Source organism: Pygocentrus nattereri, chromosome 19 (genome assembly GCF_015220715.1).
Source record: "Pygocentrus nattereri isolate fPygNat1 chromosome 19, fPygNat1.pri, whole genome shotgun sequence".
In the NCBI taxonomy this organism is placed as follows: domain Eukaryota; kingdom Metazoa; phylum Chordata; class Actinopteri; order Characiformes; family Serrasalmidae; genus Pygocentrus; species Pygocentrus nattereri.
Window position 1 is genome coordinate 8,136,456 of NC_051229.1, and position 23,244 is coordinate 8,159,699.

Genomic DNA, 23,244 nt, shown 5'->3' on the forward strand with positions numbered 1-23,244 from the left:
GCTTTATTTCTTAAGACGTTTGTGAGTGTGCCACCTTATTCTGTGGTTACATAATGATTGAAATAATTTCAAAAGTTGAATATAACTATGCTTAAATCCAATCAGAACTGAATACAACCAGAGCACTAAAATATTTTTAAAAAAATTAAATGTAAATAATTTTATCGTTTTAAATGTCTTTTATTGACGAGTTCCGGGAATTGGGGAACTCTCGCGATAGTTCTGTGTTGAAATCGCGCGGCTTGTTGCCCGTTGCTCTCATAAATATACCGACTTCTCCTCTGCGTTCGCTAACGTGTCGGAGACGGACGAGGAACGTTATTTGCAGGTTTCACAGGTTTACTGTCCCTTTTATATGCTTTACAGCTAAGGCTTTGCTCAGAATATAGCGTTTTATTTTTATGGTCGTTGTAGCGCCTGTGGTGTTGCTATTTTAAGCCGTCGTTGCTGCTGCTGCAGGTCTGCTGGACATCTCCGTGTAAACTAACTAACTAGCATTATATATATACAGATTTTAGAGTTAACTGGTGTTAACAGGGAGGAAAGCATGGATGGCATTATTTACTGCTTATATACGAATTTAATCTGAAGTTAAGTTAGCCCTTATTCACCAATTTTTTATTCATATTTCTCGGTCCACCTTAAATGGTGCTGAGGTTCCGTTCTGTCGCCTCACAGGCGGTAGAATGTAACTGCTGCATTTAAGGTGGAGCTGAAAACTGGGAGTAAGAAGCCAGTTTCACTTAAAATGGTTATCTATTTCTGCAGGGCTTGTACTTCAAGGCTGCCTTTGGCTTCATGTGTTGCCTTCTGTTGATTTTTTTTTTGTTATTGTTATTAGAGCAACGTCATAACTTCATTTACTCTAATTATAAGAAGGAACTTATATTGTGTATTGCATATATGTCAGCATCATGCTCCACTTATGGTAAATGCTATATGGCAGAATTTGTAGTATCACAATACTTCAGAAAGATTGTAACAATGCACAATATATCACATTTTATTGATTTTTTTCTGACATCTGATGACTTTAAACAGATACAGAAGTGCCACGTTTTAAAATGTCTATAAAAATATGAATCCAGTGATTTGATATTTTACATTGTGCTGCACCAAATCCAATTAATGGTGATCGGTTATGTTGTCTTCTAATATTACAAGCAGTTGAGAAGTGTTTTTAAGCACTGATAATGTCCACAATATTCTCAGACAAGCATATTGTGATGTAAATGATCACGATAACCGTACATATTGTTCTACTGAACGAGAATCTGCTCTTATGTAAATGAATAACTGGACTAAAGTGCTTTGTTGACTCAGGTTAGTTCAAAGTTCAGTGACCTGTGAGAATTGATGACATATAATATATTAAGACAGGTGTTGTCTCTTTACATTTTACAGAACTGAACTAGTTTACCAGTAAGCGGTGCACCATTCTGCCATTCTAACCATGAGCATAACTGATTGACTGACTAAATTTCAGGCTGCGTAAACCTGTCAAGAGTCAAAACTGACTCTGAATAGGCTGTTCCTTTTATTTCATTCTCAGCATCTACAGAGCCATGTCCGGTCTAAGTGGAAAAGTCCAGACAGTGCTGGGCCTGGTGGATCCGAGCCAGCTGGGTCGCACCCTGACCCATGAGCACCTGACCATGAACTACGACTGCTGCTTCTGCCCTGTGTCTCCAGGGGAAGAGGCCATGACAACTGCACCCATGGAAATGAAGAACGTGCACTGGATCCAGCAGAACCCATACAGCCATCGGGAGAACCTGGTGCTATCCCAGGAGACGGAGGCCGTGCGGGAGGAGCTGCTGGCCTTCAAAAAGGCTGGTGGGGGTACCATAGTGGAGAACACCACTACAGGTATTGCTCGGAATCTGCCCGTGTTGCGGCAGCTGGCCAAAGAAACAGAGGTGCACATCGTGGCAGGGGCGGGATACTACTTGGATGTCACTCACTCGGCAGACATGAGGAAGATGACGGTAGAGAAGGTGTGTCTGCTAATCGCACTCTGAATCAGGGATGAGACAATGCACATATTTTTAGATTTGATATCATTTTTGATTAGAGATTGTATCCCTGCTGTTTTTATTGCTTCCCAGTAACAACTACTAGAAACTGTAAACAACTTTACCAAAGGGCCCGTCATTTTATTGTGGAATCAGGCATATTATATCTCACCCCACCCCAAACAAAGCCCCACTCACGCAATTTACTGTATACAGTAATAACGATAATAACATACTAATATCAAACCAAATCAAATTTGTTTGTATAGCGCTTTTTACAACAGATGTTGTCACAAAGCAGCTTTACAGAATTTCGGAAAAGACAAAGTTTCAACAGGACTGTAAGAATGTACAGAAACCCCCTGGTGGGCAAGCCAGGGGCAACAGTGGCAAGGAAAAACTCCCTCAGAACTGAGGAAGAAACCTTGGGAGGAACCAGGCTCACCAGGGGGGACCCATCCTCCTCTGGTCAAACTACCTATAAGTGATTATATTACTAATATTAATAGCAGTAATATTGGTATTAGGAATAACTAGGAGTCTATGAGAACATCAGTGTAGGGTGGGCAGCTCGTCCAAGGCAGGTGGTGGCAGCTGGGGCATGGGCAGCTGGTCTGAAGTGGGTAGCAGGAGGGCTCAGCAGTCAGTCGTCCTTCAGTGTCCAGCCAGACCTATGGGTGATTTTTTACTCGGAAAGAAAGCAGGTAAATGGAATTAGTTTTATTAGTTTTATTAATATAATTGTATGCAACTACTAATTAATATTATAATAATAAAAGTATATATATATATATATATATATATATATATATATATATATATATATATATATATGTATATATGTGTATATATATATATATATATATATATATATATATATATATATATATATGTATATGTATATGTATAATGTTTTAATATCTTGTTATAGTTAAAGTTTGGCAAACACAATATAAGTGCAAAATAGAAATAATCATAAATTAACAGACATAATTTTAAATCACTTGAAGCTATGATTTAGATCAGATTAAAGGTAAATAAAAAAGAGGGGTAGATGTGAAATTACAAGCTAAATTAAAGATACTTTCAAGTGTTTCTTAAAAGGTTGACTGCCTTATAAAATGTGTTTGCAGAAGGTATCTGCAGATAGGAAATTGCATGCTGGAACATAAACTGTACAAGAATTTACAGGTGACAGCATATAATGACCACAGAATGAATAAATGAATTTGTGCAAATATTGTACCCAATAAAGTGTCTAGTGTCCAGATGTGCAAGATGCGCAATGAGGTATGCAGAAAGTGCAATATGTGCAACACGCTGTCTATACATGCAGATGAATAGAGAAACACAAGATAAGCATGAGATTCAGATTCAGTCCTCCTTTCTCTCCACCCTTCTCTGCTGGTCCCTCTGGGAAGAGTTGAAGAGCCTGATGGCTCTGGAGACAAAGGATCTCCTGAATCTGTCGGGTGAGCAGCTCTGTGACAGCAACCTGCCACTAAACATGCTCCTCCTGTCCATGATGATGGTGTGCAGTGGGTGGCCATCATCCACCATAACGGAGAGCAGTTTGTGTAATGTCCTTCTCTCAGCCACCTTGACCACAGAGTCAAGGTACCATATATAAAAAGAATAGCAAAGGCCCCTAGAGTGAACTCTGTGGGACTCCACAAGAAATGTTTTTTGGTGAAAGATTTCCCAGGAAAACCAAGAACTGTCTATTCATTAAATAAAATTTTAAATATTTTAAAACCGTGTTTAGGTGGTCACCCCAACATTCAAGATGGTGGATTAGAATCTTAGAAAGTGCTTTGAAAGCTGCACTAAGATTGAATAAGACCAGAATAGAAGAACTTTGTGCATTTAGTGCTGAACCTGAGATCATTCACAAGTCCAGTCAGTGCTGTCTCAGAACTGTGGTTAGAATGAAAACCTTGTTGAACTTTACCTAGTATCATAAAAATTAGAGACACATTTATTTATTTGAAAACAGCTTTTTCTAAAACCTTACCTAAACCGATACAGTTTTAAAGTTTGAAACTTTATTTTTCAGTTGTTTGATGCTGCATCAAAATCGCTGCAAACTTACTGTAAATGCACCAAATGTGCCTAAATTGACAGGTCAAATAGGGCAATAAGCTATGATAGGCAATTGCACACAGTGCACAAGAATGAATAGCGTCATAAAAATGCAAAGGAGGGCTGTCACTTTCAGTTATGTTAATGATCAAGTAATCTGCTGATTAGTTTGACTTAACCAAATAGTAATAAAGCACAAACCCATGTCTGAGTAATTATTTTGTGTTATGCAGTATTAAATAAGGGTCTGTATGTGGCCCACAATTCAATTCTCACTCTCATAACTACTTTTATAGTGGATTCAAAGTATTTACCGAATAGTGGTTACCAAGTATTTCATACTAGTTCCTAAATATTGGAACAGTAAGTCTTCTTTATTACTATTATTATTATTATTTAATAATAATAATAATAATAACTCTGACCCCAGGGTCGTCCTAGGACCCGCTGGAGGGATTACATCTCCAAGTTGGCCTTGGAGTGGCTTGGGGTCCCTGGGAATGAGCTGAAGGAAGTTGCGGGGGACAGGGTCATCTGGGATTCTCTGCTCTCCCAACTGCTACCGCGACCCTATTAGGACTAAGCGGTTAACGACGACGATGATGATAATAACTCTGGGGTTGATGAGATTAACGCTTTAAATGTAGTGGATTAAAATGTGTGTGTAATTTTCACATTAGGAAAATATATTATGTAAACACAGTTATTACTAAAAGTGAGATTGAAATAGAAAATTTCAGTAGGGCCCCATTGCTGTCTGTGCCTGGGGTCCCAATATCATTACCTGCAACCTGAAACCACTTTAGAACCTTTCAGGTTTTTCTTCCTTGTAGAATATAGCAGGATGTTACTGCAGCATAGCAGCCATGTCATATGCTTGTAATCGTTTTTCTCTAGGGCAATCTTACATGTTTTTTTTTTTGTTTGTTTGTTTTTTTTTGTCCATTAAAGCTCACTGATGTTATAGTGAATGAGGTGCTGCATGGGGCGGATGGCACTGATATTCGCTGTGGCGTGATTGGGGAGATCGGAACCAGCTGGCCAATCACAGACAGTGAGAAAAAGGTCCTTTGCGCAGCTGCCCATGCCCAGACTCAGCTGGGCTGTCCTGTCATCATCCACCCGGGTCGGAACAGCGCTGCCCCCAAAGAGATCGTCCGTATCTTGCAGGAGGCTGGAGGAGATGTCTCCAAAACTGTCATGTCTCATATAGACAGGTGAGGAAGTGGGCCTGAGCAGTGTTTACTTAAAAAAATAAATATCAGCATCAGACGGGCGTTTCGATTTGGCCAATATTTTGGACAAATATTTTATGAAGCATTTATTAGCAGAGTAACCACATAGAATTTTTTTTTTTTGTAACCGCATAGAAATAAATAATGTATTTTCTTTGTAATGCTAATTCAGTACTCACATCAGCAGATATGTGCAAGAAAAAGAAAGAAGAGTAGAATTTCACAGTTTATCCTGAAGTTTTAAGCCTCAAATCAAACTAACTTAATATAGAGATGTGCTTTCCGACTAGTTTTGATATTAGAGTTCATGAAAGGATATCTGATTAAATGGAAGAAAAGCAATGCCAAAAAAAGGACGAAAAAAAATTCAACTAAAATTTATGTACACTGCCACATTTTTTTAGGTGACAGCACTCAAATTTAGCATCATGCAGATGAATCCATTTTAAAACAATAAAAACATTTTACAAAAATAGTCGAGGAAAATCTGCAGGCTTTTGTGTCAAACGTGTAACAAAACAGACACTAATGAGCTAATACTGTAGCCAACTGGTAACACTGGATGCTGATGGAGACTTGTCCTCTACAAGTGTTCATTCCTCTTCAGTGGATGATGTGCCAACTTATTAGTTTGTCAAAGAAACATATTTTAACTGTTTGTGAATGTAGCTAACATCAACCTAACATATTCGGAATAAAAGCAATTTAGTGCTATCTCTGCTTTCTCAGGCAACAATGGATCCTTGGCTGTGCATAACTACTAGGGCACCTATGTTTTTGGAGTAGTATAACATACATACTTGGAAATATGAGCAAAACTGACTTCTGGCTGCTGCTTGCAAATCTCTGATTTGTTTACTGAATTCTGAGCTGTGTTCCTTATTTCTGTTCTGAAGTATCTTCAGTTTTGCTGATCCTTGCCTTGTTTCTGTTTGTTATTATGGATTTGTTTTCATTGTTGTTCTCTTCTCGTGAACTGACCCCTGTTTATGATGACTAGGAGTGTTGGTTTGCCCTGAATAAAGCTAGACATGAGCCCTGCTTCAACTTCCCCTTTGTTACAGAAGACTTTGCCAAACAGGGATGCAGTGAGTAGTAGCTTTTGACCCTGTGCTGGAGGAAAATCCCAAAGAGCTTTTTGGGAGGTCTACATCACTTCAGTTCCAGCCCCTGTGTTACTGAGGTGTCCACACAGCAGTATGGTCAGGGCCTGCCCACTGGTATGTCCTTCGGGACCAGGCGATGCGGGCCAGGGAGTTCCGTCTGCATGGGCCCCAGCTTCCTCCAGCCTGGTCCCAGACATAATATCATACATTCAGTGAAGTCATAATGTCATACATTCAGTTGTGTGAAAAAGTTTGGACAGCTGTGGCCAAATTCTATATATTTTAAGTGGAAAGAAATAAATACAAGCTACAAAAATAAAATTTTCTGTAAATGTTTTTGCAGAGTTTGTAATATTTGATTAACTTTTATCACAAAACCTGCAAAAGCTTGGACTCTTTGTAGTTGAAAAGTTTCAGAACTTTAATTAGCTTGTTAGGCCTCAATTGCCCTTTTAGGACTGGTTAGGCAGGTCAGTTAGAGATGGACAGCTTAAGACTGTTACAGGATGTAATACATTCTCTGACCCTTCAAACTTTGTGGTCAACAATGGGTTCCTCAAATTAACTGGCTGAGTATCTGAAAATGAAGCTGATTGAGGAAGACTATAAAAAGATATCAGAGTGCTTACATCTGGCTATTTCCACTGTCTGGAAGATCTGGAATACCAAAGAAACCCTAATAGAACTGCTCAAATGCTGGCTAAAGAAGAAAGGCAAAGCAAAACCCCCATACGATGGTGAATGACCTGCAGGGAACTGTGCAGCATTGCTTGCATATGATCAACAGGAAAGCTTTATCAGAAGTACACATTACTTGCGACGTCCTCACAAAAGTCAGTGTCCGAAGTATACAAAACATCGCCTTGATAAATCAGAAGCGTTTTGGAAACAAGTGCATGGAAATCAGTATTTGATGAAAAGAACACCTTGTCAGCTGTTAAGCATGAGGGTGGGTCTGTTATACTTCAGGGTTGTGTGGCAGCCAGTGGTGTTGGCCAAAGCCAACAAGTGTTGGTTTGCCCCAAAATATCTACTGTGCGATCCTGCCTTTGTTCAATTAATGATTAAAAAAAAACTATGTGCTTAACTGCAGGTGATAAATTCTAAAGTGCTTTTGATCCATACATTTTCTTTTCAATGTTCTATTTTCTCAGGACAATATATGATCCCACTGAGCTGCTGGAGTTTGCAAAACTGGGAAGCTACATTGAATATGACCTCTTTGGCGTGGAAATGCTGAACTATGCCTTCAACACAAGTGTAGACATGCCGAGTGACAGCCAGAGGGTTCAAGCGTGAGTATCAGAAACAACTTAAGAGGGTGATAAACGTCCACGTTGTTCATGTCAGTACTCAGAGTATTTACTGACAGTATTTTGATGGTGGACGTTAACATGTACAATAATTATTAGGGATGCTCTGGAATTTCATCCAGCAAAACATTTTGGATGAAAATAGTCAAAATGGCAATTTTAGTCATTTTAGTTCAGCTGAAAGATAAAAAAAAAGGCTGAACATTTTGGCAGAACAAACAAAAGATAAAATAGCTCTACTACAAATTGTTAAAATCTAAGACATTACAATTCATTTGAGTTATAATGAAATGTCTGCTATTAGGGATGGGTAAAACACACTGATCATACAACTTCCTTGTTTCTACGCTCATTGTCCATTTTATCAGCTCCACTTACTGTATAGCTGCACTTTGTAGTTCTATAGTTACAGACTGTAGTCCATCTGTTTCTCTGATACTTTGTTAGCCCCCTTTTACCCTGTTCGTCAGTGCTCAGGACCCCCATAGACCCTCACAGAGCAGGTACTATTAGTGTGTGTTGTGCTGGTACCAGTCGATCAGACACAGCAGTGCTGCTGGAGTTTTTAAACACTGTGTCCACTCACTGTCCACTCTATTAGACATTCCTACGTTGTCAGTCCACCTTGTAGATGTAAAGTCAGACATGATATCTCATCTGCTGCTGCACAGTTTGTGTTAGTCATCCTCTAGTCCTTCATCAGTGGTCACAGGATGCAGCCCACAGGATGCTGTTGGCTGGATATTTTTGATTGGTTTACTAATCTCAGTCCAGCAGTGACACTGAGATGTTTAAAAACTCCAGCAGCACTGCTGATGGTTATTGTGGTAAATGATGTTACAACATGCTTTTTTGAGTTTATCATGGCAATGATCATACTTCTAGAGCACTGAATGACAATGAATCATAAAAAAGGACAAATTTAGCAGATTTAGACTGAGAGTCTGTAAACAACAGTACCCAGCATATAGCAACTGTGTAAACTTCATAGTAACAAGTGCGTTTGATATGCTTTGATACAGTTTGATAACCTAGTCATAAATATGGTTTGACGGCATCACAGTATTAAACCATTTAAGAACACACAAGGTGGTTCAAATTAAAGTAAAGGTTATGATGAAATATGAACATCAGAACATGTGCCTTTAAGATATTACATTGGCATTACATGGCAAAATTAGTTTGTTTATATTGTGTAAGGTGGGGTTTTCAGGTGAAAAATACCTCAGTGCATCCTGTTATATACATTCTGTATGAAAAACAAAAAGATTTAATCCGCTACCACATTTACATTGTTACTGTAAATAGTCGCCTCAGTTATCTGGTACATTCCTGAGATGTTTGCCACTGTTGTTTAATGCAGTAGTTCTCATGGGGTTCACCGTGGGGTATTGCAGATGGTTGCAGAAAAAAAAAATGAAACTGAACAAAAATGAAAGATGGATGGCAGTTTGAGTGCTTACTGAGACCAAGTGATTAAATACGTGAATCAGATGTGCTTCTGCAGCCACGTCGGCCCTTTGCAGATAAGACTGCATCTAGACTATTTCAAGTCGAGAGTCCAGATGGGGGAGGTTGTGGTGAAAACAGACAGAGGACAAATGATTTAAGGCATTATTGATATTAGGGTGGTGGATCATTCTCAGCATTGCAGTGACACTGACGTGGTGGTAGTGAGTTAGTGTGTGGTGCGCTGTTATGAGTTGATCAGACGGAGCATTGATCTAGTGAGAATCATCCACCATTCAAATAATAACTGCTCTGAAGTGGTCCTGTGGGGGTCCTGACCGTTGAAAGGACATGGTGAAAAGAGGCCAAGGAAGTATGCAGAGAAACAGACAAACTACAGTTTGTAATTGTAGAAGTACAAAGTGCATCTATATGGCAAGTGAAGCTGTTAAAATGGACAATGATTGTAGATACAAGGAAATGTAATTAATACAGTCCTACCTAATGGTCAGTGTGTGTGTGTGTGTGTGTGTGTGTGTGTGTGTGTGTGTGTGTGTGTGTGTTATTGCCTTTTTAAATGTGCCATCATTTATCGTGAAATTATGTTTTATTTATTCATGTAACTGTTTTGAATGTGTGTGTTTTCACTGAGCGTTTTTGTGTCACTCTTTTAGGCTGGCGTACCTGATCAAAGAGGGCTATGAGGACAAGCTCGTCATCGCTCACGACGTCCACACCAAGAACCGTCTGACCAAGTACGGTGGCCATGGCTACTCCCACATCCTAAAGAACATTGTGCCAAAAATGCTTTCTCGGGGCATTACCCAAAACCAGGTGGACAAAATACTGATTGACAACCCTAAAAAATGGTTAACCTTTAAATAGACATAACAACACCTGAATGGATCATAAATTAGCTAGACCAAAGACTCTGTGACCAGGAACCGGAACTGTTAAGTGCTTTAAGGCCCAGCACAGTTTTTTGGAACATATTTCAATAATATATATTTCCATAGACTCGGTGTCCATTAAGTGTCAGATTTTACAGTTGTAGTTAACTTACTCCATCAGCTTGTTGGCCAGGCATTTCTGAATAATTTAGCCAGTAGGAGTAATATATATCTAGTAACAAAATTAATAATAAAATAATATGAACACTATTTTTAATCTGTAACATCGTACGTGCAATCAGTACAACAGTAGTTTATGACTTTCTTTGTTGTTAATTGAAGGTTCGTTGCTGATTATGAGCCAAAGACATGTTCTCTTCCATGTTACCTGCAGGAACAGCAAGTGTCAGAAAAGCTGTTTCTTTCAGCTTGACTCAGCTGGCCGATCCCAAGTTGTGCTGAGCTCAGTTTTTAAATAAGTCTGCAGTAAAAGGCTCACTACACACTCTCGTACATGAACCCTAGAGAGAAATTTGGGCCATGTTATTTGGATCTGAATGCAGAGAGTGACCATACTCCCTCTTACACCCGGAACCTGTATATGAAAACGTGCACCATTTAGTACTAGTTGTGTGTGGACTGTGGGAGAGTGAGTTGATTTCATAGATAATGAACATACAATAAGTTAGTCTGTAATTTGCTGTAGCCTAATTGGTGTAACGCATGACATCAAAGTTTACACCAAATAAAGTGTAATTCCAAAACAGTGGGAGTTAGTTTAGGCCATGGCTGCTCAATCCTGGTCTAGTAGATCTTCCACCCTGGAGAGTTCAAATCCAACACACCTGGCTCTAATATTCAGATGCTCCTAAAGGCCTTCATTAACTGGATCAGGAGTGGAACTAAGCTGTGCAGGGTGGTGGATCTCCAGAACCAGGATTGGACACCCTTTGTTTAGGGACTCCCTAGCACAGTAAATGATGTGCTGTATAGTCAGACTCTCAGGTAATGCAATGTTGTGAGTAAGAAAGGTAAAATACTGTGCTGGGCCTTTAATTAAAATGAACTGCTTGTGATATTAGTAAAATGTCTCTGTGTTAGCAATGTTGTATATTACTGTTTGATTTATGCAACTGAAAGCTGTGAATGAAGATTCATCTTTGGCAACAAATCATGGGGACCCATAAATTCAATAAGCCCAAAAATATCACCTTGGCAACACCATAGACATTATTAAACGGAAAGAAATCAAAAGCAGGGTAAGATTTATGACTTTTTGTATAATTCCATGAGGATAAGCCTTGATTTGATTAATTTGCAGCCTCCATTCAATAAAACAAGGACGTTTTAGTCAAATTTGGGACTTACTGATTTTCAAATAGGCACAAAGATGAATGAGACATCCTTTGATTCCACATAAATGCCTTCAGATAATCCTCTTTGCTCAGTGGGGCCTCAAATAAGGGCTATTCAAATCAATGCGATGTTTAGACTTTAACAAAGTGTAATTTGTCATTCTTGCATACAAGGACGAAAGCCTAATTAAAAATGCAGCCTAACAATAGCAATAACTGTGCATACTAACTGCAGGGAAATAAACGGTGCTCATCATTTTCAAAGTCAACTGTGTTTCTTGTTGTTCCTTAATCAGTTCGTTTAATAGCACTGCCCGTTCATTTGAATGGGACACCTTTTTGTAACAGTTGAATGTTTAGAACTAATGGCTAATGAAGCAGTTTCTTTGAGGCATCTATATCCAGCCAGTACAGCATCTGTGGTGGAGCAGGTGGCTTCTCTGAGTGACTTCCTTTCAAAACAAATGGCCCTGTCATTGGCTCTCGGTGAGTAACGGCGTAAGGTTAAAAAGAACTTGCAGAGAGTGAGCCATCACACGCTAACTCTGAGGCAGCAGAGCATGTTGTGTTTTGAATAACACTCTTTTGGATCGGTTTCTGCATGTGTTATGAGAGATTTGCTTGAGCTTTATGGGTTGTCATGACAACAACATGCATAGAAAAGTCATCGTTTTTATAGAAACAGAAATAAACCTAAAGCGGCACCAAACCTTGCTGTTGACTTCAGTGCCAGAAACACAGATCATACAGGTTGATTCTCAGAACCTGAGACTACTTTCATTCTTTATATTAGACTGTAAGAGATTTGTTATCTTTCAGTGATGAATCAAATAAATGCCATTTTTAAATCTTCTTCTTTCGGCTGCTCCTTTTAGGGGTCGCCACAGCGGCTCATCTGCCTCCATCTTGCCCTATCCACTGCCTCCTCTACTTTTACACCAACCATCTCCATGTCCACCTTCACTACATCAATAAACCTTCTCTGAGGTCTACCTCTTCTCCTTCTAGCCGGCAGCTCCATCTCCAACATTCTTTGACCAATATATCCACTATTCCTCCTCAACACATGTCCAAACCATCTCAACCTGGCCTCTCTGGCTTTATCTCCAAACTGCTCCACCTTCACTGTCCCTCTGATCTGCTCATTTCTAATCTTGTCCATCCTCGTCACTCCCAACGAAAATCTCAGCATCTTCATCTCCGCCACCTCCAGCTCAGCCTCCTGTCTTTTAGACAGAGCCACAGTCTCCAAACCATACATCATAGCAGGACGCACTACTGTCTTGTAAACCTTCCCTTTCACTCTTGCTGCTATCCTTCTGTCACACATCAGCCCTGACACCCATCTCCACCCACTCCATCCTGCCTGCAGCCTCTTCTTCACCTCTTTTCTACACTGTCCATTGCTCTGGATGGTTGACCCAAGATATTTGAAGTCATTCACCTTTACAACCTCTACTCCTTGCATCTTCACCTTTCCACCTGCCTCCCTCTCATTCACACACATGTATTCCGTCTTGTCTCTACTGACCTTCATTCCTCTCCTCTCCAGTGCAAACCTCCACCTCTCCAGATTCTCTTCCACCTGCTCTCTACTCTCACCACAGATTACAATGTCATCTGCAAACATCATGGTTAAAATGGTTATAAACAACCTGGTTAAAAAGTCCACTGCCTTCTCTCCTAAACATCTCCATACCTCCACAGGTATGTCATCTGGACCAACTGCCTTTCCATTCTTCATCCTTTTTTAAAGCTGCCCTCACTTCCACCTTACTAATTCTCTGCACTTCATCATCATAAGTTATCATATCCTCTACAGGGGATAAACTGAAGTATGTACAAATGTGGCATAAACATATTAGTAATGTTTATAGGGTGTTCAGGACCGCACAGCCCCACCTCAATTTGAACTTTCATGATTTTGTTGTTAAAAAGTGAGTGAAACTTGGTTTTCAGCTATATGGGCCCTTTAATGTTAAAGTGGACTGATGTGCCACTGATGAGTGGAATGTAAATGGTCATTCTGAGTGGTTTGATGTGAAAAGTTCAGATCTAGAGAAACTTACTGAGTTTGAGTTGTTCACAGTGGTGGTGACAGGAACCAGACATCTGAGGAGTTTACTGCTTAATAATCGTAATAATTAATAATGCTAATAATTAATAATAATGCCCAAATCATTCATTCACTCAAATGTGTGTGTGTGTGTGTGTGTGTGTGTGTGTGTGTGTATACACACACATGTAAACATTATGACCACGCTCATTGTCCATTTTATCAGCTCCACTTACTGTATAGCTGCACTTTGTAGTTCTCCAGTTACAGACTGTAGTCCATCTGTTTCTCTGATACTTTGTTACCCCCTTTTACCCTGTTCTTCAGTGGTCAGGACCCCCATGGACCCTCACAGAGCAGGCACTATTTGGGTGGTGGATCATTCTCAGCACTGCAGTAACACTGATGTGGTGGTGGTGGTGTGTTAGCATGTTGCGCTGGTCTGAGTGGATCAGACACAGCAGTGCTGCTGGAGTTTTTAAACACCTCGGTGTCACTGCTGGACTGAGAACAGTCCACCAACCAAAAATATCCAGCCAACAGCTGTGGGCAGCATCCTGTGACCACTGATGAAGGACTAGAGGATGACCAACACAAACTGTGCAGCAGCAGATGAGCTGTCGTCTCTGACTTTACACCTACAAAGTGGACCGACAAGGTAGGAGTGTCTAATAGAGCGGACAGTGAGTGGACACGATGTTTAAAAACTCCAGCAGCAATGCTGTGTCTGATCCACTCGTACCAGCACACCACCACCATGTCAGTGTTACTGCAGTGCTGAGAATGATCCACCACGCAAATAGTACCTGCTCTGTGAGGGTCCATGGGGGTCCTGAGCACTGAAGAACAGGGTAACAAAGTATCAGAGAAACAGATGGACTACAGTCTGTAACTGTAGAACTACAAAGTGCAGCTATACAGTAAGTGGAGCTGATCAAATGGGAGTGAAAACAAGGAATAATGGTCATAATGTTATGCCTGATCGTTGTGTGTGTCTGTATATATAAGTGTGTATATAATGGTCTTGTAAGGCAAAAGAGTCCATTCAGCATGTGTAGGCTTGCTGGTGGCTTTGAATAGTAAATAAAGTGGCTTCATTTGTGTTGTACACATTGTGACCCTTGGTTCCCATCACCACCACTGTAAAGACATCACGGTCAGTAAATTTCTCTGCTATGCAGCTTTTGACATTACCTGCATCTCAATTTTGAAAATTGGTGGATTTCCCCTTTCATGAACATTTATTTCTTTTCCTACAACGTGCCCATATCAGAGACACCAGGTTTTGTTACGACAGTGATGCAGTATTACTCATGATAAGACTGTGCAAATGAACAAAAGCATATCAGAGCGGAGGGCAGTTTGTAACAGGAGGATGCTTTTATTTTACATTGTCCGTCTGACATAATAAAATTCATGACGTTTATAAAAACAAAGCCTGTGAACAGCCGCCACTGAAACGTCGTAATGACAGGTTGATAACTGCTCTAACTGTTAATAAACAGATCCTGAGTTTACCCAGGATCTGAGCTGAAAAAATGTTTTGGATGGAGTGGACACAGCAGAGTCAAGCCTAGCCAACAACAAACACAGCATGGCAGATAACTCAAACTCTTTAGCCTTTTCTTTTTTTTTTTTTTTTTTTAACATCACAGTGATTTGTCTAAAATCTAACCGGTGGGGGTCACATGCGGGTTGCTGCTTCCAACTGCTGATCACTTTTGGCTCCACGTCAGTGTTCATGAAATATGGTGGAGCTCACAAAGTTGTTATAGACACTGTGACCCTCTTGTCCAGCTTTAGTAATGGTAACATTTTAAGTGAATTCTTTGCCTCTCGTCATTTCACATGTAGCCCGTTTTAATGTCTCTGGGTGAAGAGTTTATTATTATCAGCACCTGACCTCTATCCATCTGTCCATTCGTGCATGCAGAAGGTCTTGGTGTGCACTAATCAGCGTAGAGCATGAAACCTGAGAACGTGCTATATTTGTTGCTGTTGCCTCCATGTGCCTTGCCTCCGTCCAGCTTGATGTAGATCTCGTCTCCAGGCTCCAAGTGCAGCACAACGCTGTTGCTGGCGTAGTCGTAGTTCTGGTCTGCGTCCTGTGCGATGGCGCTTGCCCGCACCTGCGAAAACAAACACTCACTTAGAAAGTCAACAGAGCACAGCTGAGGGATTGTATACTTGGCCTGTAGTTTTATTTCAGCACCATGGACAGCAAAGTCCTGCGTGCTTAATAAACACAGCAGAATCCAGCTTCCAGTCCTGGTTTTTAAATACTGGTAGTTAACTCGATTAATGGCCCATCAACTGTTACACCTACCAGTAACGTCAAAATCCAGGACTGGAAACTGGATTCACTGTCAGGATTTGAAGACCTCTGATCTACAGCACTGAAGTAACATCTACACTCTGAAAACCAGAGGGTTCTTTTGAGAGATACTAAATAAGCACAATGTTTGTCAGCCTAAAGAACTTTTCCATGGATGGTTTTATAAAGAGCCCATATTTAATGTAAAGGAGCTATGCCTGTTATTTTTCACCTGCAACTGTACATCCAAGCCAGTAACCATTTACAAAGCTGAATTAACTGAAAGTGCTGCATTGAGCAGCAGAGTTCATGTACGTTCATCTAGAGACAGATAAACACTGTAAGACCTCAGTCAGCAGTTCAACTCTGTTGGAGTTCATACATGATTTTGCTGTTTGGAGCCAAAATAATCATAAGCCAAATTCTGTGCACTTTATTGAAAACCCCCAACTTGTAGCTCCATCTTACTGCTGTTGTGAGACCGTAGCCCATCTGTTCGTGCAGTTTGTGTTAGTCATGCTCTTGCTCTTCATCAGTGGTCAGTTTTTGACCACAGGACGACTGCTAATTTGTGTGGTGGTCAGAAACTGACCATTGATGAAGAGCAAGAAGACGGTGAATGGGGCACACTTTAAAAATAAGTTTCCAGATGGCTCTGGAACTTTGCATCATGTGAAGGTTCTTTAAACTCACACCTTATTTATAAAAATGGGGTTTTAAAGTTTTTTTGGGACACCATTTTTAAAAAATGTGGATGTGGGCTAGTTAAATGTACATGGAAGCAGATGAGCTAAGGTGTATACAGTGGACATATAAGGTTGATGGAGCTAATATGGTGATCATGGAAGAGTGGAAGTACCAGCTATATGTTTTTAATAAAGTGGAAGTAAAATGTGGAAGTAAAAGAGGTGTTTCTAATAATGTGGTCATTGAGTGGAAGTACATGAAGTGGCCAAAGAGACGAAGCACAGTGTGTGTTTCAAATAAAGTGGTCAGTGAGTGCAAATACAATGCAGGTGTTTCTAATAATGTGGCCACTGAGACAAAACACAATGTAGGTGTTTCTAATAAAGTGGCCAGTGAGTGAAAATATAAGGCAAGTGTTTCTAATAAAGTGGCCAGTGAGACAAAGCACAATGTTGGTGTTTCTAATAAAGTGGCCAGTGACTTTAACCCTATAATTTCCGACACCTACCTGGTTGTTTTTGCACAGATCGGCCCACATGCTCGTGCCGTCGCCTCCTCTCATGAGCACGTGATAAACGAAGAAGTAGATGCCCGGAATGGAGCACGTGAACTTGCCCGTGGCGGGGTCGTAGTGGTTGCCAAGGTTAGTGACCACATCATCGAACTTGAGCACCTCGTAGCCCTCGTGCTGCTTCTTGAGTCCCGCGTAGAAGGCGATTCTGGGCACGGTGCTGTACGTGGCGGCGCTGATCACACCCGTCACCCCGCGCGCTCCCGGTGGTCCCGGTAACCCCGGAGGTCCTGGTTCCCCGGTTTTTCCCGGTGGCCCCGGAGGTCCGGGAGGTCCTGGCTCCCCCCTGGGTCCAGTCCGCCCCGCGCGCCCGGGCTCGCCCTTTGCGCCGCGGATCAGCGTGGTGGGCGGCGGCTGCAGCGCCGTGCCCGGAGCCTCGCTGCCCGTGTGACCGTACGGTTCGCACACCATCCTGCACGCGCCCAGCGCCTCGTAGCGCGCTCCCGAGGCGGACCCGGCGGCCGCGCGCACCAGCACCGGGATCAGCACTACCAGCGCGAGCACCATGACGACGCCCAGCAAGCCGGCAGCGAGCGCGCGCGCCCGCACGCCCAGCCTGACCGGCTCGCGCCTCGTCGTCGTCTCGCGCGCAATCTTCACCTCACAGAAGAGTGAGTGTGAGAGAAAGAGAGTGTGCGCGTGCGGAAAAGACTGAGGTCCAAAAGTGAGCGCGCGAGTGAATAAATGAGGGAGGTTGGTGCGCGTGGTCACTGTGGTTTTGGAGAGATGGAGACGCGCGCTGAAGAGAAGCGCGAGAAAGGAAAGTAGGAGAGAAGAGTACATCCCTGTGATCCCACCTGAAAGAAGGAGGAGAGAGAGAGAGAGAGAGAGAGAGAGATGAAGAAGTGAGTGAGAGAGAGAGATAGGGATGGAGAGAGAGATAGAGAGAGAGATATGAAGAAGTGAGTGAGAGAGAGAGATAGGGATGGAGAGAGGGTGAGAGAGAGAGATATGAAGAAGTGAGAGAGCGTGATGGAGATGGAGGAAGTGATAGAGTGAGAGATATATGAAGAAGTGAGTGAGAGAGAGAGAGATAGGGATGGAGAGGAGAGAAGAGGAGAGAAATAGAAAATTCCACCTAAATTCCACCTTGTTGAATTCTGTGGTTGAGACCTAAAGAAAAAGTCATCCAGAGTGGATTGATGGGAATGTTTAGCTGTAGAGAATCAAATGTCTTTACAGTGGTGGTGATGGGAACCAGGCGTCACAGTGTCTACAACACACATATAGTCATTTTATTTACTGTCCAAACGTGGATGATCATAAATAATGATACATCTGAAAAAATGAATTTTCTTTGGGGGCTATTTTGCCGTACAACACCCTACAGGTACCTCTGCTATGAATATATTGTTTAAAAAATACATTTTAGGCCAAAACCTCAAAACAATCAGGAATTAGAGTCACAGGCACAGGTTCCCATCCCCACCACTGTGAACACCTCTGAACTGAAAAGTTTTTCTAGAACAGAGCGATTCACATCAAACCGCTTGTCCATATCTTAACAAGTTAATTATGAAATTTGAAAAATTGGTGGATTTCCCCTTTAACTGTTTTCATAACAGTTCTACTGGAGTCTCTGCTGTGCTCTGTTACACTGTGTACTGTAATCAGTCTCTCTTCACTCATCTGTCTCGATCGGGTGCCCACTGCTCACCCGTGTCCTGGACCTACTGTACAACGCTGGGCAAACCTCACCTGCATGAACTGAACCTCCTGATGATGCTGCTGCTGCACAGACTCCAATTATTTTATTCTAAGGTTAAAACCTTATACTGTGAGTTATAATCGCTCCTTTGTTACGGTTTGCTATCTGATGTCGACCAGAGGAGGATGTTGACCTTGACTTGACTACAATTATACTTGTATTATTTGCCAGACCAGTGAAGTGCTGTACATTGTGACTGAATTAAAGAGAGAAACAGAGGGAGAGTTAACTACAGTGTTAACAGTTTTCATTACAGAATCTACAGCGTTAACTTTCTAATCTCATTAGGTCTTTATAAATTCCCATTTTATGACAGAAACACCAGCAAGATGATATTAACTGAACTGAACTGAGAGAAAGAGTGAGATGGAGGGAGAGAGAGAGATAGGGAGGAGGGAGAGAGAGGGAGAGAGAGAGAGTAAGAGAGAGAGGGGGAGAGGGAGAGAGGGAGATGGAGGGAGGGAGGGAGAGAGAGTAAGAGAGAGAGGGGGAGAGGGAGAGAGAGTAAGAGAGAGGGGGAGAGAGAGAGGGAAAGAGAGAGAGTAAGGGAGAGAGGGAAAGAGAGAGAGTAAGAGAGAGAGGGGGATGGAGAGAGGGAGAGAGAGAGAGGGAGAGAGAGTAAGAGAGAGGGGGAGAGAGAGAGGGAAAGAGAGAGTAAGAGGGAGAGAGGGAAAGAGAGAGAGTAAGAGAGAGAGGGGGAGAGGGAGAGAGAGAGAGATGGAGGGAGGGAGAGAGAGAGGGAGAGAGAGAGTAAGAGAGAGGGGGAGAGAGAGAGGGGGAGAGAGAGAGTAAGGGAGAGAGGGAAAGAGAGAGAGTAAGAGAGAGAGGGGGAGAGGGAGAGAGAGAGAGATGGAGAGAGAGAGGGAGAGAGAGAGTAAGAGAGAGGGGGAGAGAGAGAGGGAAAGAGAGAGAGGGAGAGAGAGAGTAAGAGAGAGAGGGAGAGAGGGAGAGAGAGAGAGAGGGGGAGAGAGAGAGGGAAAGAGAAAGAGTAAGAGGGAGAGAGGGAAAGAGAGAGAGTAAGAGAGAGAGGGGGAGAGGGAGAGAGAGAGTAAGAGAGAGGGGGAGAGAGAGAGGGAAAGAGAGAGAGTAAGAGAGAGAGGGGGAAAGGGAGAGAGGGAGAGAGAGAGAGAGAGAGATGGCGAGCTCATGTTTGGCTGACAGCTTGAGTGTGAGAAAGGCTGCATGACTAGGTTGGTGAATAAACAAACTGAATGAACTCCTGTATTAATAAATACACACTGCTGTTAATATAAACTCTGTACAGTGTCTGTTCCCAGCTCCAGTCCTGCAGTCCACGTGCTCTGCACAGGATAATGTTTCCATGCACACCACTACCTTAAAGAGTCCATATTGTATAAAACAGAATTTTCCTCACATCTGGAACAGTTTGATGTGTATTAGTATGTGAACATTATTACAGAAAAAAAATCGTTCACTCTCCAGTCCATATAACCCTTACATGAAAACTAGGCTGCAAAACTGACTTTTAAATTCTCTTTTTTATGATGTCACAAAAAACAACACATTTACATATACCCACCTTTTCAGCCTACAGTAATATAGCGCCACCCATTCATACTGAAGCAGAAAACATTCATGAAGTGAATCCACTCATTCACCTTAATCTTTTTACCCCTACAGCAAAATTTTGGGCCTTTTGAAGCCTAAACACAAATTTTCTGATGAGCTGATTTTGAGAAAAAAAAAAGTTTTGTTTCAGGTCTTTTCAACCAGCTGCCGGGTCTTTCTGATGCTGTTCTCCCAAGAGGCTGGGAGGGGGTGAAGTTATAAGTGTTTCAGCCTGGTTTGCTTCTCAAATGAGACACAATGCACAACAACCAATCAGAACAGAGCTCATTTACAAATAGTGATGGATAAAGAAGATCCGGGGACACTCATGAGAATGTCTGGGCTTAATGTTGGTGGGACTGTAGATTTCTTAGGGTGGAAACAAACTGAGTGTGAAATTTCTTAACCAATCCAACGCCTGCTCGCTGAAGAAGGAGAGGAGGGGACAGTGAGGAGCAGAGGGGACTGTGAGGAGCAGAGGTGGCAGTGAGGAGCAGAGGGGACAGTGAGGAGCAGAGGGGACTGTGAGGAGCAGAGGTGGCAGTGAGGAGCAGAGGGGACAGTGAGGAGCAGAGGGGGCAGTGAGGAGCAGAGGGGACTGTGAGGAGCAGAGGGGGCAGTGAGGAGCAGAGGGGACAGTGAGGAGCAGAGGGGACAGTGAGGAGCAGAGGGGGCAGTGAGGAGCAGATTGTTCGAACACAGAGCACTTGCCCTCGTCTATGTTAGCCTCAGTGTGCAAATCAGCTCTCTGTGCAAACTTTGCAACATAAAACTTTTTTCAGGAATGCAACATAAAATTTGAGAATAATTGCTGTGTCTCATTGTCTGGGGGGCAGTCGTGGGCTGGAGGTTAGGGAACTGGCCCTGTGACCAGAAGGTTGCTGGTTCAATCCCCAGCACCGACAGTCCATAACTGAGGTGTCCTTGAGCAAGACACCTAACCCCCAATTGCTCCCCAGGTGCTGTGGATAGGGCTGCCCACTGCTCCGGGTAAGTGTGCTCACTGCCCCCTAGTGTGTGTGTGTGTGTGTGTGTGTGTGTGTGTGTGTGTGTGTGTGTATTCACTAGTGTGTATGTGGTGTTTCACTTCATGGATGGGTTAAATGTGGAGGTGGAACACCTGAGTTCAATGATTTTGATGGGTGAGTGAATACTTTTGGAAATATAGTGCATATACATTGCCATTATCAAACGATAGCATTTGCTAACCAGCTTCTTTTGCCTGTGTTAACATTACATTAAAATTACATGGTTGAAAAATTTGGGGGTGGGCTTTAAAGGGGGTGTATGCTTGTTAGCGGCAGTGTTCTTTGCAGTCTGGAACCAAAAGTTGAAGAAGTCCCCAGATGTGTGTCATTTTGAGATCACATCTGGCCCACCAGTAAATTGATCAGTTTGAGTTGGAAGGTTTTGGTGCAAATGCGCCAACATTTATTACAGCAATTGACATTTGTATCTGGAAACTTTACCACTTTTGTAGAGACTTTCCACTCATTAATATTGACGTTATAAGGAGTTTCAGCCTGGACTGCTACATAACAATGAGAACATATAACAGTCTTACAGGCACAGTAACAGAAACAGCCCATTTAATCCTAAAGAATAAAGGGACGTAGGAAAAGGGTGATGTGAAAATGAATCATGGCTGTGATGGACTTCGAGGAAAATAATTAAAATATATTAAAAAAAAAAAATTAAGATATAGGCTGTTTAACTAAAACTGCCCACTTCATGGTCAAATTTGCAAGATTTTGTCATTAAGATTTAGCAACTTTTTTATAGAAAACATTTATTTATTTCATTATAAATATTCAATATTCAGTATATGTATTACCAAAATTATATTTATTCTTTTGAACAAGAGGATTTTAAAGGAACTGGGACACAGTTGTCAGCTAAAGTGAGCCTTATCAAGAGATAAACTCCTTCAACATTTCTGAAAATGGTACTGCGAAAAAAAAAAAAGCAAAATATGTTAAAACAGTTTATTAAATCTGCTTTGGACATATTTAAACATCCATCCATCCATTTTCTAAGCCGCTTCTCCGTCAGGGTCGTGGGGGGTGCTGGAGCCTATCCCAGCAGTCTTCGGGCAGAAGGCAGGATACACCCTGGACAGATCGCCAGTCCATCGCAGGGCAGACAGACAGACACAGACAGTCACTCACACCTAGGGGCAATTTAGCATGTCCAATTGGCCTGGCTGCATGTCTTTGGGAGGAAACCGGAGAACCCGGAGGACACTCACGCAGACACGGGGAGAACATGCAAACTCCACACAGAGAGGACCCCAGTCACCCGGCCGGGGAATCGAACCCAGGCCCTCCTAGCTGTGAGGCAACTGCGCTACCCACCACACCACCATGCCGCCTATATATAAACATGTAAATATGTGCCATTCAATCAGAATATAGTTATATGTAATATAATATAATGTCATAGACAGCACCACGTCTCTTGTATGTGCAGGTCAGTGATGGCTATGAAGAACGTCAGCAACATGGACAAGTTTCCAGTAAGACAAGGTGCCTGGTGGAGTGTAGTGGAACAGGAGGTTTTCAGAGGCACAACTTCAAATGTTATGAGAAAAAAAAGAAAAGCTGGCAAGATGTCTGCGTGAGGGACCTACAAACCCACAAATTTCTCAGTTAAAAAATTATGATAAACACTACATTATCATAATGTAGCTTCAATGTATTATGGTCGTTTTCTTCATAACACACATAAAAAATCACTAACTTGTTGATACGAAGCTGAAGTCAGCTGTTCACCAGGTTCTTGTTTGACTTTTCCCGTTCCACCTTAAATAGTCCAGCAGTTCTGACGCCTAAAGCGCCAGAATGTAACTGCTGCATCATTTAAGTTGGAACAGGAAAATTCGAACAAGAAGCTGG

The 23,244-nt window shown here is 42.0% G+C and overlaps 2 protein-coding genes across 3 annotated transcripts; one reads left to right on the plus strand and one right to left on the minus strand.

The window, feature by feature from the left end:
- Positions 1–232: 232 nt before the first annotated feature.
- Positions 233–11,714, plus strand: pter (phosphotriesterase related). 2 transcript variants are annotated; one of them, XM_017702503.2, is made up of 5 exons: positions 233–337; positions 1,553–1,997; positions 5,049–5,314; positions 7,593–7,733; positions 9,875–11,714. In XM_017702503.2, the coding sequence occupies exons 2-5, from the start codon at positions 1,566–1,568 to the stop codon at positions 10,083–10,085; spliced, it is 1,050 nt and encodes a 349-aa protein (XP_017557992.1). In that variant the 5' UTR covers positions 233–337; positions 1,553–1,565; the 3' UTR covers positions 10,086–11,714. The 2 variants fall into 2 exon arrangements, with proteins under 2 accessions (XP_017557992.1, XP_017557993.1); XM_017702504.2 differs by having other exon boundaries at positions 233–328.
- Positions 11,715–15,084: 3,370 nt separating this feature from the next.
- Positions 15,085–17,892, minus strand: c1ql3b (complement component 1, q subcomponent-like 3b). The gene is made up of 2 exons (XM_017702463.2): positions 17,011–17,892; positions 15,085–15,630 (listed from the first exon to the last, which is right to left on the minus strand). Exons 1-2 carry the CDS (start codon positions 17,854–17,856, stop codon positions 15,451–15,453), a joined length of 1,026 nt encoding a protein of 341 aa, XP_017557952.2. The 5' UTR covers positions 17,857–17,892; the 3' UTR covers positions 15,085–15,450.
- Between the last annotated feature and the right edge of the window lie 5,352 nt (positions 17,893–23,244).

Bases quoted from the DNA above. Each gene is read 5' to 3' on its own strand.
- pter (XM_017702503.2), top strand. From the start codon at position 1,566: ATGTCCGGTCTAAGTGGAAAAGTCCAGACAGTGCTGGGCCTGGTGGAT. The intron at 5,315-7,592 runs GTGAGGAAGTGG...CTATTTTCTCAG, and splicing joins GTCATGTCTCATATAGACAG to GACAATATATGATCCCACTG. The intron at 7,734-9,874 runs GTGAGTATCAGA...TCACTCTTTTAG, and splicing joins GACAGCCAGAGGGTTCAAGC to GCTGGCGTACCTGATCAAAG.
- c1ql3b (XM_017702463.2), bottom strand. From the start codon at position 17,856: ATGTACTCTTCTCTCCTACTTTCCTTTCTCGCGCTTCTCTTCAGCGCG. The intron at 15,631-17,010 runs GTAGGTGTCGGA...TTGTTTTCGCAG, and splicing joins ATCTGTGCAAAAACAACCAG to GTGCGGGCAAGCGCCATCGC.